Here is a 16,240-nt window from a genome sequence, read left to right as displayed (position 1 = left end):
CCGAGGTGATTATAAACGGAGAACACGACGAAAGGCTGGTACAACTAGAGGTAAGCAAAGAGGATGTCCTCAGACAGATAGACAGACTAAAGAGCGACAAATCACCAGGCCCGGACGGCATCCACCCAAGGGTACTAAAAGAACTGAGAAACGAAATAGCAGAGACACTTCGCCAAATATGTAACCTCTCCCTAAAAACTGGGGAGATCCCAGAGGACTGGAAAATAGCAAATGTCACGCCCATCTTTAAGAAGGGATCAAGGGGTGACCCGGGAAACTACAGGCCTGTGAGCTTGACCTCGGTTCCTGGAAAGATGCTGGAAGCAATGGTAAAGGACACAATCTGCGAACACATAGAAAACAATGGACAACTGAAGGCGAGCCAGCATGGCTTCTGCAAGGGAAGGTCATGCCTCACGAACTTGCTGTACTTCTTTGAGGGAATAAACAGTCAGATGGATAAGGGTGAATCCATAGACATCATTTACCTTGACTTCCAAAAAGCCTTCGACAAGGTACCACATGAACGGCTACTTAAAAAACTGTGGAACCACGGGGTGCAAGGGGATATCTACCGATGGATCAAACACTGGCTAGCGGGCAGGAAACAGAGGGTTGGAGTCAAGGGCCAATACTCAGATTGGCAATGGGTCACGAGCGGAGTTCCGCAGGGGTCGGTGCTGGGACCTCTATTATTCAATATATTTATTAATGATCTGGAAACGGGGACAAAATGTGAGGTTATCAAATTTGCTGATGACACCAAACTCTGCAGCAGGGTTAGAAACACGGAAGACTGTGAAGACCTACAAAAGGACCTAACGAGACTGGAAGACTGGGCAAAAAAGTGGCAAATGAGTTTTAACGTGGAGAAATGCAAGGTCATGCATGTAGGGAAAAAGAACCCGATGTTCAACTACAAAATGGGGGGAACACTGCTAGGGGTGAGTAACCTGGAAAGGGACTTGGGGGTGATGGTCGACTCATCACTGAAACCATCGGCGCAATGTGCGACAGCCTCAAAGAAAGCAAACAGAATGCTGGGCATCATCAAAAAGGGTATCACAACCCGGACGAAGGAAGTCATCATGCCGCTGTATCGCGCAATGGTGCGCCCGCACCTGGAGTACTGTGTTCAATACTGGTCGCCGTACCTCAAGAAGGACATGGCGGTACTCGAGGGAGTGCAGAGGAGGGCGACTAAGCTGATAAAAGGTATGGAAAATTTTCCATACGCTGACAGGTTAAAAATGCTGGGGCTGTTCTCCCTGGAGAAGAGGAGACTTAGAGGGGACATGATAGAAACCTTCAAAATCCTTAAGGGCATAGAGAGAGTAAATAAGGACAGATTCTTCAAACTGAGGGGAGCCACAAGCACTAGGGGTCACTCAGAGAAATTGAAAGGGGACAGGTTTAGAACAAATGCTAAAAAGTTCTTTTTTACGCAGAGGGTGGTGGACACATGGAACACGCTTCCGGAGGAAGTGATAGGCCAGAACTCTGTACAGGGGTTCAAGAAGGGTTTGGATAGGTTCCTGGAGGATAAAGGGATAGAGGGGTACAGATAGAACTTGAGGTAGGTTATAAAAGTGGTCAGAAACCACTTCACAGGTCGCAGACCTGATGGGCCGCCGCGGGAGCGGACCGCTGGGCGAGATGGACCTCGGTCTGACCCAGTGGAGGCAACTTCTTATGTTCTTATGATCAATTACCCTTTCGGTGAAGAAGTATTTCCTGGTGTCCCCATGAAATCTTCCCCCCCCCCTGAGTTTTAGCGGATGCCCTCTTGTCGCCGTGGGACCCTTAAGAAAAAAGATTTCTTCCTCCACCTCAATGCGGCCCATGATGTATTTGAATGTTTCTATCATGTCCCCCCTTTCTCTGCGCTCTTCGAGAGAATATAAGCGCAGCCTTCTCAGACGTTCTTAATATGGGAGATCTTTAAGTTCTGAGACCATTCTAGTGGCCATTCGCTGAATCGACTCCATTCTCTTCACATCTTTTTGATAATGTGGCCTCCAAAACTGAACGCAGTACTCCAGGTGAGGTCTCACCATGGATTTGTACAACGGCAGTATGACTTCAGGCTTTCGGCTGATGAAGCTCCTTTTGATGCAACGCAGCATTTGTCTAGCCTTTGTTAAAGCTTTCTCCACCTGATTGGCAGCTTTCATGTCTTCCCGGATGATTACTCCCAAGTCCCTTTCTGCTACAGTTCTTGTTAGGTTTTCACCATTCAGGGTGTATGTTCTGCATGGATTTCCGCTACCAAGGTGCATTACCTTACATTTTTTTGTATTAAAATTCAGTTGCCAAGTACTGGACCATTGTTCCAGTAAAAGTAGGTCCTGCTCCATAGTATCGGGCATGGTTATGCTGTCAGGTTTTGCTGCACTGCCCATTTTTCCTCCTTTTTGGGGGGAAAAATTGGGGTCTCGACTTATATTCGGATCAACTTATATTCAAGTATACACTGTAAGTCAACAAACAAGTTAACTGTGTGATTTTTTCTTCACTTTGCTGAAGAAAGATGCATAGCTCGCCAAATCTCTTCATTATTGAGCTAGTCCAATAACACCCAACAGATATAAATCATCAAATTTTTACCAAAACTGTTTCTATTTAAAACTTTCTATTTCTCATTATGCCACTTTTGGGAGCTTCTCTATTTACAATGAGGATAATTCTTTAGTTGACAAGAACATGTGTAAATGCTGGTGTTCTAGCTATTTACACACATAAGTAGACAGATGATCAAAAATGATTCCAGTTACATGGCATTCGGTAAGTATGAGTCAGTATTCAGTGATTCCAAGAAGCAACCAGGTGGTCTAGAAGGGCCAGGCTGGAAGGAAAAATGAGCAGAGCAAAGAAACAGAAGACAGGAAGTCTAAATTATGATCCAGTGCTTGAAAGGGAAAGTCATTTTAACCAGATTGGGTTCAAGCTGTTCTCTTATAGGCCTTCCAGGGCAAAACATGGCAAATTTGAGCGTAGCTTTTACCTTTTTCCCTGCTGCTATTTCTAATAAATTATTTAGAACATAGTTTGGATTTCTTGTCCTCTGTTTCTTCATTCTGCTTACTTTTCCTGTCAGTATTCAATAACACATGCTTTACAGGTGGGCATTCACATAAGTGGAATTGGACAGAGCACATGCTTACATGTGTATATTATAGCATACTATAATCTATCTGAGTTATTTTGCAATCTAGCCATGAGCGTTGACATCAGCTGGTGGTGTCTAGCATTCTATAAAGAAAAGTAGGTGCCTGCTTTCTTTACAGAATAAGCTTCAAATAGGTGTTTTCCTAGTGTCTAAATCTAGGTACCCTGGTACAAAATTATCCTTCACGTATGGAAATAAGAATCAACAACCAAGTTGCAGGTGATCAACCTTTTTTATTGGACTAACCTCATTTTTCGCACACTTTTTTTGGTTAGCCTCTTCCTCAGATCAGTGAAGAAATAATGTAGTTAAAATGGGTTTAAAAAGTAGACTCATTTAGGCTTTACGTTATCTGCATACATACATAGTTAAAACATACATAAAAATTCATACAGAATTCAAAGTACAGCTCAGCAAAAGGGATGGGTGGATGGACAGATCTCAGTGAGTTTGTACTATACATTATTGATTTTCATATTATCATGTAGTTATAATGTACTTTTAATCTTTTTACCTATACTTATTTTAGTTATTTTGTGTTTTCCTTATTTATTAATTTTAATGCTTATATTAGTTACTTAGAATTTTATTATGTATGATGTTATTATTATATTGTATGCTGAGTGTAAACCGCTATGAACTGCTGGTTAGGCGGTATATAAAAATAAAATTTATATATTTTATTTATTTAGATTTTTATCCCGTCCTCCCAGTAGCTCAGAACGGTTTACAAGTAAACATTCACAATGGAGTGAATTGGACATACAAGATTATACAGTAGATTTAAATACTTGGACATACAAGACTGTGCAGCAGTTTAGATATAGGGACTATACGGCAAATTAAGAACAGTAGTTTAAATATAAGTAGTTTAGTTTAGATACAAGTTATTTGAGCATAGGTTGAGAGTGGACTATACAGAAATTTAGGCAGAAGATTAGAATGGAGAAAGAAGGGTAGAGGTGGGGTTTAAGGGGGTTGGGTGTAGACTGAGGGTGACCTTTAATTGAAGAGGAGGGTCTTTACCATTTTCCGGAATGTCATTAGTGAATTCTGTAGTCTGAGTTGAGGGGGGAGTTGGTTCCAGAGTTGGGGAATGAAGTGGCTGTAGGAGCGTTTGCTCTAGCTTCATCATGTCAGTGAAAAAATAATATAGCTACACCGAGTTTAAATCAGTGGTATAGCCAAACAGCCAATTTTGAGTGGGTCTGAGCACAAAGTAGACAAGCATACAATTTTCTCTCTGCCTCCATCCCTCCCCCCTGGCACTTCCCAACTCAAATTATAAATACTTTAATGGGGATCCCCAGGGTCTGTCAACTGAAGACTTCCTCCAAAGGTAACTAGAACTCCTTTTTGCCAAGCTTGGCAGAGAGCAGAAACGGCCATGAGCCACTCCAAGCATTCTTAGTTGTCCGTGGCTCAAGGATGCTGCTGCTGACTGCAGAGCTTGGTAAAAGGGAGTTCTGCTGGGGGGGCCACCACCAGCTACAGCAAGGGCTGATGTTAGACATGCTAGGGCCCAGGAATGACAATGATATTAAGACACTGCAAAGGAAAGGAAGTGATCACTGATAGATTCAGAAGTTATGGGCTCCTCTTTAACTTTGAAACTGCTTGGAAAAATGTTAACACTCTCTTGGCTTTCTTGTCCTGTTATTTACAGAGGTTGCAGAGAATTCTGCCTCATGAATGGGGGTCCACAGTGAACCATGTCTGGTAAGCCAACACAATGATAATGTTTGTGTGTGAGTATTACCATATTTTTTGTAGAGTGCTTCTACTCTTTATTGACTGTCTGAGTAATTTCTGTGGCAAAGACTAAAATATTAATAATAATAACTATACCGCCATAATCTTGCGACTTCTAGGCGGTTCACATTTAAGAGAGCTGGACAATCAGCGAGTTACAATATGCAGATAGTCAGTGGAATTATATTGTACAGAATCTTTAAAAAAATACAGCGAAATTACAGTATACAGTTTGTTAAGTATTTCAGAGGGGACATATTAGAAAAAAGGTCCCAAATTACAAAATACAGTTTGATTCGGATTTCAGAGGGGGCATTTTGGGAAAGAGAAATGAAAAAAGTGTTTGGTGAGATATCTGTCGAATAAGGCAGTTTTTATGACTTTTCTAAAAGCGATGTAGGTCAGTCTAACTTTACTAATGTAGTTGTCTAGCCAATGTTGTTGTTTGTTTGCTTGGTACATGAAAGTTCTATCCAGTAAGAGAATTCAACAAAGCTTGGGATAAGCACAAGAGATCTCTAGTTGCAAAGACACAAAGATGAAAATAGAAATCACATCAGCTCTGTGGTACTGCAGAAGGGCAGACTAAGAATATTATAATGCCTCTGTACTGCTTCATGGTACAACCTTACCTTGAGTATTGCATTCAATTATGGTCGTTATATCTCAAAAAAGATATAGCGGAATTAGAAAAGGTTTGAAGAAGAGCGACCAATATGAATAAGGGAATGGAACTACTTTCATATGAGGAACAACTAAAGAGGTTAGGGCTCCTCGGCTTGGAAAAGAGATGGCTGAAGGGAGATTTGATTGAAGTCGACAAAATCCTGAGTGTGTAGAACAGGTACAAGGGAATTGATTTTTTACTGCATCAAAAATTACAAAGACTAGGGGATACTTGATGAAGTTACAAAGATACACATTTAAAACCAATGGGAGGAAATGTATTTTTTAATTCAGAGTATACTTTGGAACATGTTGGTAACAGCAGTTAATGTAGATGGACTTAAAAAAAAAGGTTTGGACAAGTTCCTAGAGGAAAATTCCAAAGTCTGCTATTGAGACAGATATGGGGGCAGTGAATGCTTGCCCTGGGATCGGTAGCATGGAATGTTGCTACTATTTGGGTTTTTGCCAGGTACCTTTGACCTGGTTTGGCCACAGTGGAAACAAGGTACTGGGCTAGATTGACCATTGGTCTGACACTTTGTAATTGTTTAAACATTTAGGTCTCCTTTTATCAAGCAGTGGTAGAGCTTTTTACCATGGGCCAGCAAGATAAATGCTCCGACACTCATAGGAATTGAATTAGCGACGGAGCATTTACCTTGTCGGTCTGCTTGATAAAAGTTCTTAGAATGACCTCTCAAAATATATTAGTATTTGGATTTTTTTCTTAGTTAATTCATAATTTGTGTTCAAAGTATCCCCCTTCAACCTTGACACATCCACGATGTCTTTGACTTCACTGAGCTACTGGCTTAATAAATTCTGGGGTTTCATTAAGAGCTCAATTTTGTTTTGCACATTCAATGCACTGGATCTCCATCCTGTTGAAAAATAAAGCACTCAGAAATGTCTCAAATGTCAGGCAGAAGATTCTGCTGCAGTAAGCCATTTTTAGGTTTGGAAAAATTTTAGGGGTCCTGTTTTTTTCTACACACTGTGTAGTATAATTGGGTACATACACGCTTAAGAACAAGCACTTCTACTAGCCATAAAACTGGTGTAAGTGTTGGTGCCTAAGTTCTAGTGATATGCGTATAGCATTCAATATTCTGTAAATTATAACTATAACTGTGTGCGCTGCTTAGGCTATGCTTCTCTGCATTCACTTGCAAACTATGCACTTTCAAAGATATGTAGTTACAGAATGATGCTGATTTTGAATATTGGCATTTGCACATATACAGTATGTACACACAGGCATATGGCACATGGTACACACACGAGTCAATGATACCTAACACACATTCTAAATATTTCTGCATTAAAACATTTTCCGAGGACACATAATGTTAGGAGGTAATTCTATAAAGTGGAATTCGTTGCCAGAGAATATGGTAAAATCAGTTAGCTTAACATGGTTTAAAAATATGTTAAGCCATTATTGAAATGGACTTGGGAAAATCCATTGCTTATTTCTAGGATGATCAGCATAATATCTAAGTAAGAAGCTAAGGACAACCCCCAAATGACAAATACAAATACTCTATACTCAGCATAGATAGCTTAAAATAATAATAAAGAAACAAAACAAAACTCAGTGCTGAAGCTAGATTTGAGCTGGCAGGTTGGCAATTTCATGATTTCTTTACCTTCTATTTCTACAACAGTTTCAGAATGAAATACAGCATTTAAAAAATTTCTATAGATTAAAAGAAAATTTGAAAAAAATAGAATAATAATCACTCTCTAAAACCCCTTAAACAGAGGTAAAATAATGTTTTATCATTATTTTTATTTTTAGGAAGAAGTGTAGAAACATGACTGCTATCATGCTTCTTCCTAAAAAAATCTGAAAATTCAACTCATTTACAGTTCTAACAGTATCTGTTCACAAGGATGCAGACCAGTTTAATTAAACACCATGGTCCTTGTAGAAGTAAGGTGAATCTCGTCCAACAGGGGAAGATGTAAAAATCCTATCTGGGAAGAACATATCTACACTGGTTTATAACTGGTGGTGGCTAAGTACCATCCCACAAGGCACGGGACATTGCAGGTTCATTTACCCAGGATTTTGTAGAACCAAGGCGTGATAGGTTACTGACCCCTGAGTTCCAGTGCCTAGAAACTGGGATACATCCTTAGCAATATAGAACAGACTGGATGGGCCACATAAAGGGTAGTTCTATTGGGGAAGTGGATGTTTTGGGTGGATTAGATTGTTATACTCAGTAGTGAGGAGCTATGAGAGTCAAAGATCTCTGGTTCCTCTGCTATAATGTATTGTTTTGTATTTGTTGGAACTCTTGTTGTATTGATTAGTTGCTGTTTTGTAATTTTTAAATCTTAACAAAAAGATTTTCCATAAAGAGTAGTCCAATAACTGGGTACCCACATTTGCACTTTGCTTGTATGCATGAATATACAGAATGCTACCACCTGTGCAGATAAGTGTACACGTAGACACAGAAATGGCAGCAGTGCAACTATGTGCTATTCTGCGTGTAAGTATCATAGCACATAAAAGCACAGGAGGTGTTCCAAGTTGCTTGTGTGTGTTCCCTTACTGCATTTAAGCATACGTAGCTATGCAAGGTCTGTGGCTGGTGTAAATGCGAGCACCCAAATTTTATGTATGACGATGCTGGGTTAAGCCATTATTTTATAATGGAACACCCAGATTTTATATAGAATAAGCTCTCAGCATGCAGTATCAGGGTGCCTAAAAAGAGACACCTACTTAATTGTCTCATTTGTCTTTTTATCTTTTGTCACCTACTACAGTGTGTTGCCATTTGCTGACTGAAATGTTAATGGTAATTATAGTTGTTTTCTTTTTTTTGCCCTCCCCCCAATGTGTTTCCATATGCCCTCAGTTTGGTTTCAAAGAATGATACAGAAGTGCAAGAAAAAACCTATTCCCGTGGCAAGTGGCCCAGTCCAGAGCCGTACTGTCTGCTCAGCAGGGGTTCCACAGGAAAGCAACATGTCGCCTCTACCCTCCTCACAGACAGCCATGATAAAGAGTATTGAATGTTCTGACCATGCCAGGTGGTTCAAGCAGTATGATGTGTGCATCTGCCACAGTCAGCAGGACATCCATTATGTGATGCAGCTGGTTTCCTACCTGGAACAACAGCCTCAGAAGTTCCGTTGCTTCCTGCAGCTGCGTGATGCGGCATTGGGAGCTGCCATTCCCACAGAGCTGTGCCAGGCAGTGAAAAACAGCCACTGCTGGGTGATGCTGATCACCCAGAACTTTCTCCAGGACCCCTGGTGCAAGTACCAGATGCATCAGGCACTGGCAGAAGCGCCAATCACTAATGGAAGAACCATCCCTGTGGTGAAAGACTTGGATCGGGCATGCTATCCAGATGAGCTGCGGTTCATGTACTATATCAAAGCAACGCTGGACAGGGAAAGTGACTTCCAGCAGATTAAGAGGGCCATCCTCCTATGTAAGTGAAAGCCATTGGCACCATAGGTTGGGCATGGAGAGAGTGGTGGGAAGTTAAACTTCTATTTGTAAGTTTCAGAGTTGACGCTGCCTCTGCAGTCTGCACAGGACTGTTGGAACTACTATATGTACTTGAATAGAAACAGATTTTTGCGGGCCAAAAATAAGCATCAGAAATTGCATCTTGGTTTATACCCCCCCCCCCAAGACGAGTTCCCAGCAAACAGATGAAGCTCCCCTCTCTCCCTAGTGACGAGATGGAGAAGGAATGATCTCCACACATCCTACCCATGTAGTCTCTCTAGTGAAAATGGCTGCTAGAGGTCACAGCAGCCATTTTGGAATTGGAGCTGGCACAGATGAGGCAGGGAGGGGGAAGTGGGTGAAAGTGAGATTGGGAGCTCTTCCAGTCTGGGGGGGGGGGGTGCAGTTTTCTTAGTTGTATGCAAATGCTCCTATGCTAAAATTTAAACAATATTTATCAGACTTATGCACATAAATTGTTCACCAAAATCTATAATAATAATAATAACAGTTTATATACCGCAGGACCGTGAAGTTCTATGCGATTTACAATGATTAAGAAATGTTACAGATTGAGTAGTACTAACAAAATTAAAGTTTAGCGGTCAGTTATTGTGGGGAGAGATTGTGCAGTGCAGCTGCCTACGTACTTTAGGAACAGATAAGTTTTTAGGTGTTTCCTAAATTCCCAATAAGTATTTGCAAGCATGAGTAATTGTTTCAGGTCTTTACCCCATAAGGCTGCCTGATATGAGAAGAGATGTTGAAGCAGGAAAGATTTTGGGGAGCAGTTTAAAATAAATTGATATGGGTTAAATCCCGATGGACAATTCAGTACTTACAATATTTCCCTGAAGAAGCCCATCAGCATAAGCTGAAATGGGCCCTGTTGGATGGTTGCTATTTTTTGCTGATTTATATTCATGGTGATGTTTATTGAAGTCATCAAAGCAGAGATTCTTTAAGAAAAGTGTTAAAAAATTTTAATATGTGTATGAGTTTGATAATAATTTTTTGCACATGAGCACTTGCACACAACTAAGAAAATTGAGGTTTTTTGAGACCAATGAATGATATTGGAAACCTGTTAACTATGAGACTATAAAATTGATTGAAGTTTATAGCATGGGCTTCTGAGGTCTCTTTTCCTGTGGGCAAACTGTTTTGTTTTATGCGAGAGGAAGGTTCCTATCTCAACATTGTAAAAAATATGGTATAAGAGAGAATAGATTCATATAGGCTTGGGGAGATATGGGCTCTGTTATCTCTATGTTGAATTTCTTGCTTAACCTCTTGCCTTTTTAATATCATGCATTCATATTGTTTTCCAGATCTACAGAACTTGGATAGTAATGATACATTCATTAGTGGAAATGATTCTAACCTGAACAGTGAAAGTACCAGTCACCCGAGCTCCGAGAGCCCCCACAACAATGATATCCACACTGACATTAGTGACAAAAACTTGAGTACTGAGAACACCAGCAGCAGTGACACACAAATAGATATCAGTGACAGTCATCAGAGCAGTGAGAGGAGTGACAGTGGCTGAGCTCTGAGGGTACCTGCAGAAGTGACAGTCTCCTAAGCAGCAAGAGTAAATGCACCTGCAAAAGGGTCACAGAGAGGAGCAATACTGACCCTCATTTGAACAGCCAAAGTAGGAGTGACGGTCATCTGAGCAGTCAGATGAGGCACCAATAACACTTAAGCAGTGAACATAGGAGGAACATAGGAGCGACAGTTACTGAGTCCAGGCTTACAATGAACTAAATGCTGGTATGCGCAAAGCATCTTCAGGCCTTATGAACTGATGTATTAAATGCATTCCAGCTACTTTCTCCTCCTATTTCTAGGATCCCCTATGTCGGTGTTTCCAAGTCGGTCCAGGTTGATTTGCATATACAGGCAGTCCCTGGGTTAAGAACGCCTGACTTACGTTGGACTTGTACTTACAAACCAAGGTCCTGCCTTTCTCTTCTTGTCCCAAATCACCCTTTATCATCCTTCCAGCCCTCTGTTTTGTTTCCCAGATTCATTCCTCCCTCCTGTGGGTGTTTATCTCCTCTGGCCTGCTCCCTCCTCCCAGCTGCTCCCTCCTCCCTTTTCTTCACAAAGCTGCATGCGACCTGCGGCTGACCTGGAAGTCTTCCCTCTGATGTCAGAGGATGCAGCACCTCTCACCCTCTACCCCCCCCTCAAGTCCAGCGCATCTTTCTTTCGCCACCATGCAGCACTTCTGTGCCTCCTTATCCCCGCCATAGAAGCACTTCTCTCTCCCTTCTTGTCATCTCCTCAATAAAGCACCTCTCTCCCTTCGACTTGCTGCTTTTCCTCTCTATACCTGCCATGTAGCACCTCTCTCCCTTCTTGACTCCCGATTCCAGTGCTGCTTTTCCTCTCCATACCTGCCATGCAGCACCTCTCTCCCTCCTTGCTGCAAGTTCAGAGCTTGGGACACGTTGGGAAGTGTACATTGGGAAGAATAACCCAAATCACTGTTACCAGATTCTAGAGTTAGCACCCAAGAAAAGGATCTGGGTGTTATTATAGATAATACAATGAAACCTTCCGCCCAATGTGTGGCAGCGGCCAAAAAAGCAAACAAAATGCTAGGAATTATTAAAAAAGGGATGGTTAACAAGACTAAGCCTCTATCGCTCACCTGGAGTATTGTGTTCAATTCTAGTCTCCTTATGTCAAGAAATATATAGCGGCAATAGAAAAGGTTCAAAGAAGAACAACCAAGATGATAAAGGGGATGGAACTCCTCTCATATGTGGAAAGACTAAAAAGGTTATGGCTCTTCAGTTTGGAAAAGAAATGGCTGAGCAGCAATATGATTGAAGTCTACAAAATCCTGAGTGGAGTAGAATGGGTACAAGTGGATCGATTTTTCACTCCCATCAACAATTACAAAAACTGGGGGACACTCAATGAAGTTACAGGGAAATACTTTTAAAACCAATAGGAACAAATATTTTTTCACTCTGAGAATAGTTAAGCTCTGGAATGTAGCTGGTTTCGACAATTTCCTGGAGGAAAAGTCCATTGTCTGTTATTGAGAAAGATATGGGGGATGCCACTGCTTACCCTGGATTGGCAGCATGGAGTATTGCTATTCCTTGGGTTTTGGCCAGGTACTAGTGACCTGGATTGGTCACCGTGAGAATGGCTACTGGGCTTGATGGACTATTGGTCTGACCCAATAAGGCTATTCTTATGTTCTTATTCTTTCCCTCTGTTTGCCACACCTTGCAGCATCTCTATCCTTCTTGCTTCCCCCCCCCTGAGTCCAGTGCTTCTTTCTTTCTCCATGCCTCCCATGAGGCACCTCTTTCCCTCCTTGCTAACCCTCCTCCAATGCAGCGTCTCTCTCCCTCCTTGCCCTAAGTCCAGAGCTTCTTTCCTTCTCCTTGCATCAGCATGTGCATGCTGCCACTGCCTCTATCTGATACAAAAACAGGAAGTTACATCGGAGCTTGTAACTTTCTCTTTCTAGGTCAGACAAAGCCAGCAGCAGCAAACATGTGCTGATGCTAATGGTACAGCCACTTTCAGACCTGGAGAAAAAGTGTCTCTCGACACAAGAGGAGACGACCAGATAATCACAATTACATTTTTTAATCAGCATTAAAAAAGTAGTGTTTTGATCACATTAATGCACTAAATCTGCAGCTCTGCTAAAATTGTTTTAGTACAGGAACTTCTAGGTTTTTTTAATTTTAAAATTTGTCAAAGCTGAACCAATTGAAATGAAGAAGACGTGCTGAAACAGGAGAATGCAGCTAAAATAGTTTGGAAGTTAGATCATTGCACTAAAATTCAGGCATATTCTTGGGTCTTGTGTTCAAGACTTGTTGTCCTTTGGTGTGACTGGGTGAGTTGGGCCTGTTCCCAGTCTGATTCTACCAGTGCCTTTTCTCTGCCATCTCAGGCAATGTACTGTATCTTTCTACTCCAGGGATGAAGGAGGAATCAAGTATATGTCTTAATCTAGTTTACCTATGCAATACATTTAAAGGAATATTCTGCCAGTTGCGGGTCCTCTGTTTTGCCTTTTGTCATCAACCACCAGAAAATAATAACAGAAGACTAGTCGATAATGCTAATATTGGTATAATAAACTTGTGGAGGGTTTAGTTTAATGATTTTCAGACAAAGTACGTAAGCATTAATGTGCCGTCTTAATGGTGTTATTTTTAATGTATGCTAAAATGTGTGCCTTCTAATGGACTTTGAGGTCAACTGAGCTGAATAGTCATGTGCATGGTCAGACATGTACACAGCACTGGTTGCCCTTATTTCCAAATCATGTGCGTGTGTGTCCAGTGTGTTCTTCCTGGTTAGCACACTGGAGCATCTCCCAGACAATAACCACCTGTTTTAAACTCAATCAGCAATTGAGTGGCTCAGGCAAACATTTTAGTTACCATTAGAGAATGACACGGGGAAAAATTCTGTCACTATCCCGTCCCCGGACCACCATTCTCTGCACCGCCCCGTCCCCGCTGGTCCTTTCACCGCCCCGTCCCTGTCTCTGCCGTCCCCTTTACCACCCCGTCACCGTCCCCGCTGTCTCTTTCACCGCCCCGTCACCGTCCCCGTCTTCAGCGTCTTCTCCTCTCCATCACCCCATTCCCAGCACCCTTCACGCGGTCCAGCAGCTCCCTCCCGCCGGCCAGCCGTGCATTTCCCTCCCTCCCTCCTTTTCCCTTACCTTTTCTTCTTGAAACTGGCGATTTCTATAAGGCTACGAGCTGTATTACAGCCGGAACCTTGAAGTCGCGTCGGGTTGCCTGATAGAAAAGTCTCCTCCGATGCAACCGGAAACAGAAAGTTGCGTCAAAGGAGACTTTTTCCAGCAGGCAACGCAACGCGACTTCAAGGCTCCGGCTGTAATACAGCTCGTAGCCTTATAGAAATCGCCAGTTTCAAGAAGAAAAGGTAAGGGAAAAGGAGAGAGGGAGATGCATGGACGGCCGGCGGGAGAGAGGGGGCTGCCGGATTGAACGCTCGTTCACCGCATGTTCACCGCCTCGTGCTACCATTCGTCGCTCCACGGGGCGGTGAATGGCCTTGTCCCTGAACTCGCGGTGATCTTTTTTTTTGGTCACCGTTTTGGCGGGTTACCCGAGGCTAGCCGCGGGTAACAACCACCGTGTCATTCTCTAGTTACTATCAAAGTGGCTGATGCAGTAAAGTGTGCAAGATTTTGCACAGGGCTAGTGCAGATTTAGTGCACAGATGCAGAAAAGGATATTGCACAAAGTCTTGCATTATTTATTTGTTCAATTTTTTTAGCCCGCCCTCCCAAAGAAGCTTAGAACGGGTTACAAATCAGTTACTTAAGCATTTTCCCTCACAGTCTATCTAATGTTTCTGGGGCAGTGGAGGATTAAGTGACTTGCCCAGGGTCACAAGAAGCAGCATTGGGTTTCAACCACTACACCACACTCCAGCATAGCTCATTAAAATCCATGTTATTAGCTATTCTGCCCTAATGCAGAGAAGTGTGCGGGAGACTTGAGGGCTGAGCGCAACATTGGGGCTGTACTGTCAAATCTGAGGAGATGTAAAAGGATTAGATGGCTTTTTGGCATGAGCCTCTGAGGATTTAATTCCTGTACCTTCTTTTTGCTGCAAACATGATAGTACTTGCAATTTTTTTGAGACCATGATGAGTATGAGGGGCATTTTTGATAGGACGAATAAGTCTAATTTGTATGTTTTGGGAAAAAAACGTCCAGAAATCCAGTAGAGAAAATGTCCATTTTCAAAACAGCCAGACGTCTCTCTTTTATTTTTGAAAATGACCTGTGTAGACGTTTTGGTCCTTAGTACGTCTATCTTTTTTGGCCATTTTCAAAAATAAAAAATGTCCACATGAAAAATGCACAAAAGCAAGTTTTGCAGATGCAACCAAATGCCTTTTCTGATCTTGGCAGGGGAATCTCCATCAGCTGAACCGGTTTTGGGGATTCCTGTCAGCATAGCTGATGGTGATTCCTCCTGCCAGGATCACCTGAACTGGCAGGGAGATTCCTCTCTCCCTCCCTCCCTCCCTCACAGGCACCAATCCCCTCAGTACACCTCCAAAATAACCAAATAAAAAAAAGCTGCCAAGCCCTACACCCCTGAATTCCCCCCAACATTCCTGGACCCCGCCCCCCCATACACACATATCACACAACATTCCTAGACCCCTCCAACATCCCCTGACACCCGCATACCTTCAGATGACAAATTGCTCAGAATGATGGGCTTCCCCCTCCGAATGCATCTTGGAATGCAGGGGTGGGGGGAGCGTGTCATTGTCGGGGAACTACCGTAGCTCTTCCAAGTGTGTTGTATGAGTGTACTGTATATAATGCTGCTAATACTAGATTCCAAGTATGTGTCGAGTTAGGATAAAAACTTGTATCGAAAAAAAACCTGTAATTATAGCAAATTATAACCTGTTAACTGAGCTCTTTGGGGAAAATGGGATAGAAAACAAATTAAATAAATAAAAAATAAATAACACAGGCACGGGACACACACTCACAATGGTGATGCGTCAAAAGTGCGGAGGACAGTGGTGTGCCGGCAATCCTGTGCTGACATTTGAGTGCAGGATAAATGCGCGCTGCAGCTTTGAGGCCTTCCCTTTTGCGCTCTAAGGGTGTGTGTGTGGGGGGGAACCCACCACTACAGTTGGAAATTCTCGCACTCCTATTGGGAAGGGGGCGTGGTGGGGAAGCTCCCGAACTGAACCATACACTGATAACTCCCGAACAGCAAAAAGGAATGAGAGTTTTCAGTGTATTGGGGAGTGCGACTACTACGTGTAGTCGTGGGGTTCCCCCCATACCTCCCCTCACAGCGTAAAAAAGGAAGGCCTCAAAAGCTGCGTAAGCAGTGGTGCGCATGTGTCCTGCGCTCAAATGTCGGCACACCACTGTCCGCGCTTTTGATGGTGTACCTTCGCAACACACATATAACAGCAGTTTAAAAAAAAAAAAAAAGGCTGAAGCAGAGTTGGCAACCATGCTTTATTTCACACTGAGATGAAAACAATGAAGAATCATTGTGAGACTTCGGGCAGCCTTGCTCTCCCCTGCCTGCTCATCTGATGGGGGCTCTGGGGTGGGAGGAGCTATGCCTGCTGCTTTGTTTTTCTGATCTTC

The 16,240-nt window shown here is 42.5% G+C and overlaps 1 protein-coding gene across 2 annotated transcripts in view; it reads left to right on the top strand.

Annotated features, from left to right (window-relative positions):
- Positions 1 to 11,660, top strand: part of TIRAP (TIR domain containing adaptor protein) — a 37,429-nt gene extending 25,769 nt beyond the window's left edge. Inside the window, exons 2-4 of one of the 2 annotated variants that reach the window (XM_033946184.1) lie at positions 4,836 to 4,888; positions 8,467 to 9,048; positions 10,403 to 11,660. In XM_033946184.1, coding sequence (XP_033802075.1) covers positions 4,882 to 4,888; positions 8,467 to 9,048; positions 10,403 to 10,623 — 810 coding nt within the window. In that variant the 5' untranslated portion in view covers positions 4,836 to 4,881 and the 3' untranslated portion in view covers positions 10,624 to 11,660. Of the gene's footprint in view, positions 1 to 4,835; positions 4,918 to 8,466; positions 9,049 to 10,402 lie in introns of both variants that reach the window. The other variant, XM_033946183.1, reaches the window with a different exon arrangement.
- The last annotated feature ends 4,580 nt before the right edge of the window (positions 11,661 to 16,240 follow it).

Source organism: Geotrypetes seraphini, chromosome 5, assembly GCF_902459505.1.
Source record: "Geotrypetes seraphini chromosome 5, aGeoSer1.1, whole genome shotgun sequence".
NCBI lineage: Eukaryota > Metazoa > Chordata > Amphibia > Gymnophiona > Dermophiidae > Geotrypetes > Geotrypetes seraphini.
The sequence above is the reverse complement of the archived record's forward strand: the minus strand, read 5'-3'. Positions and strand labels throughout refer to the sequence as shown.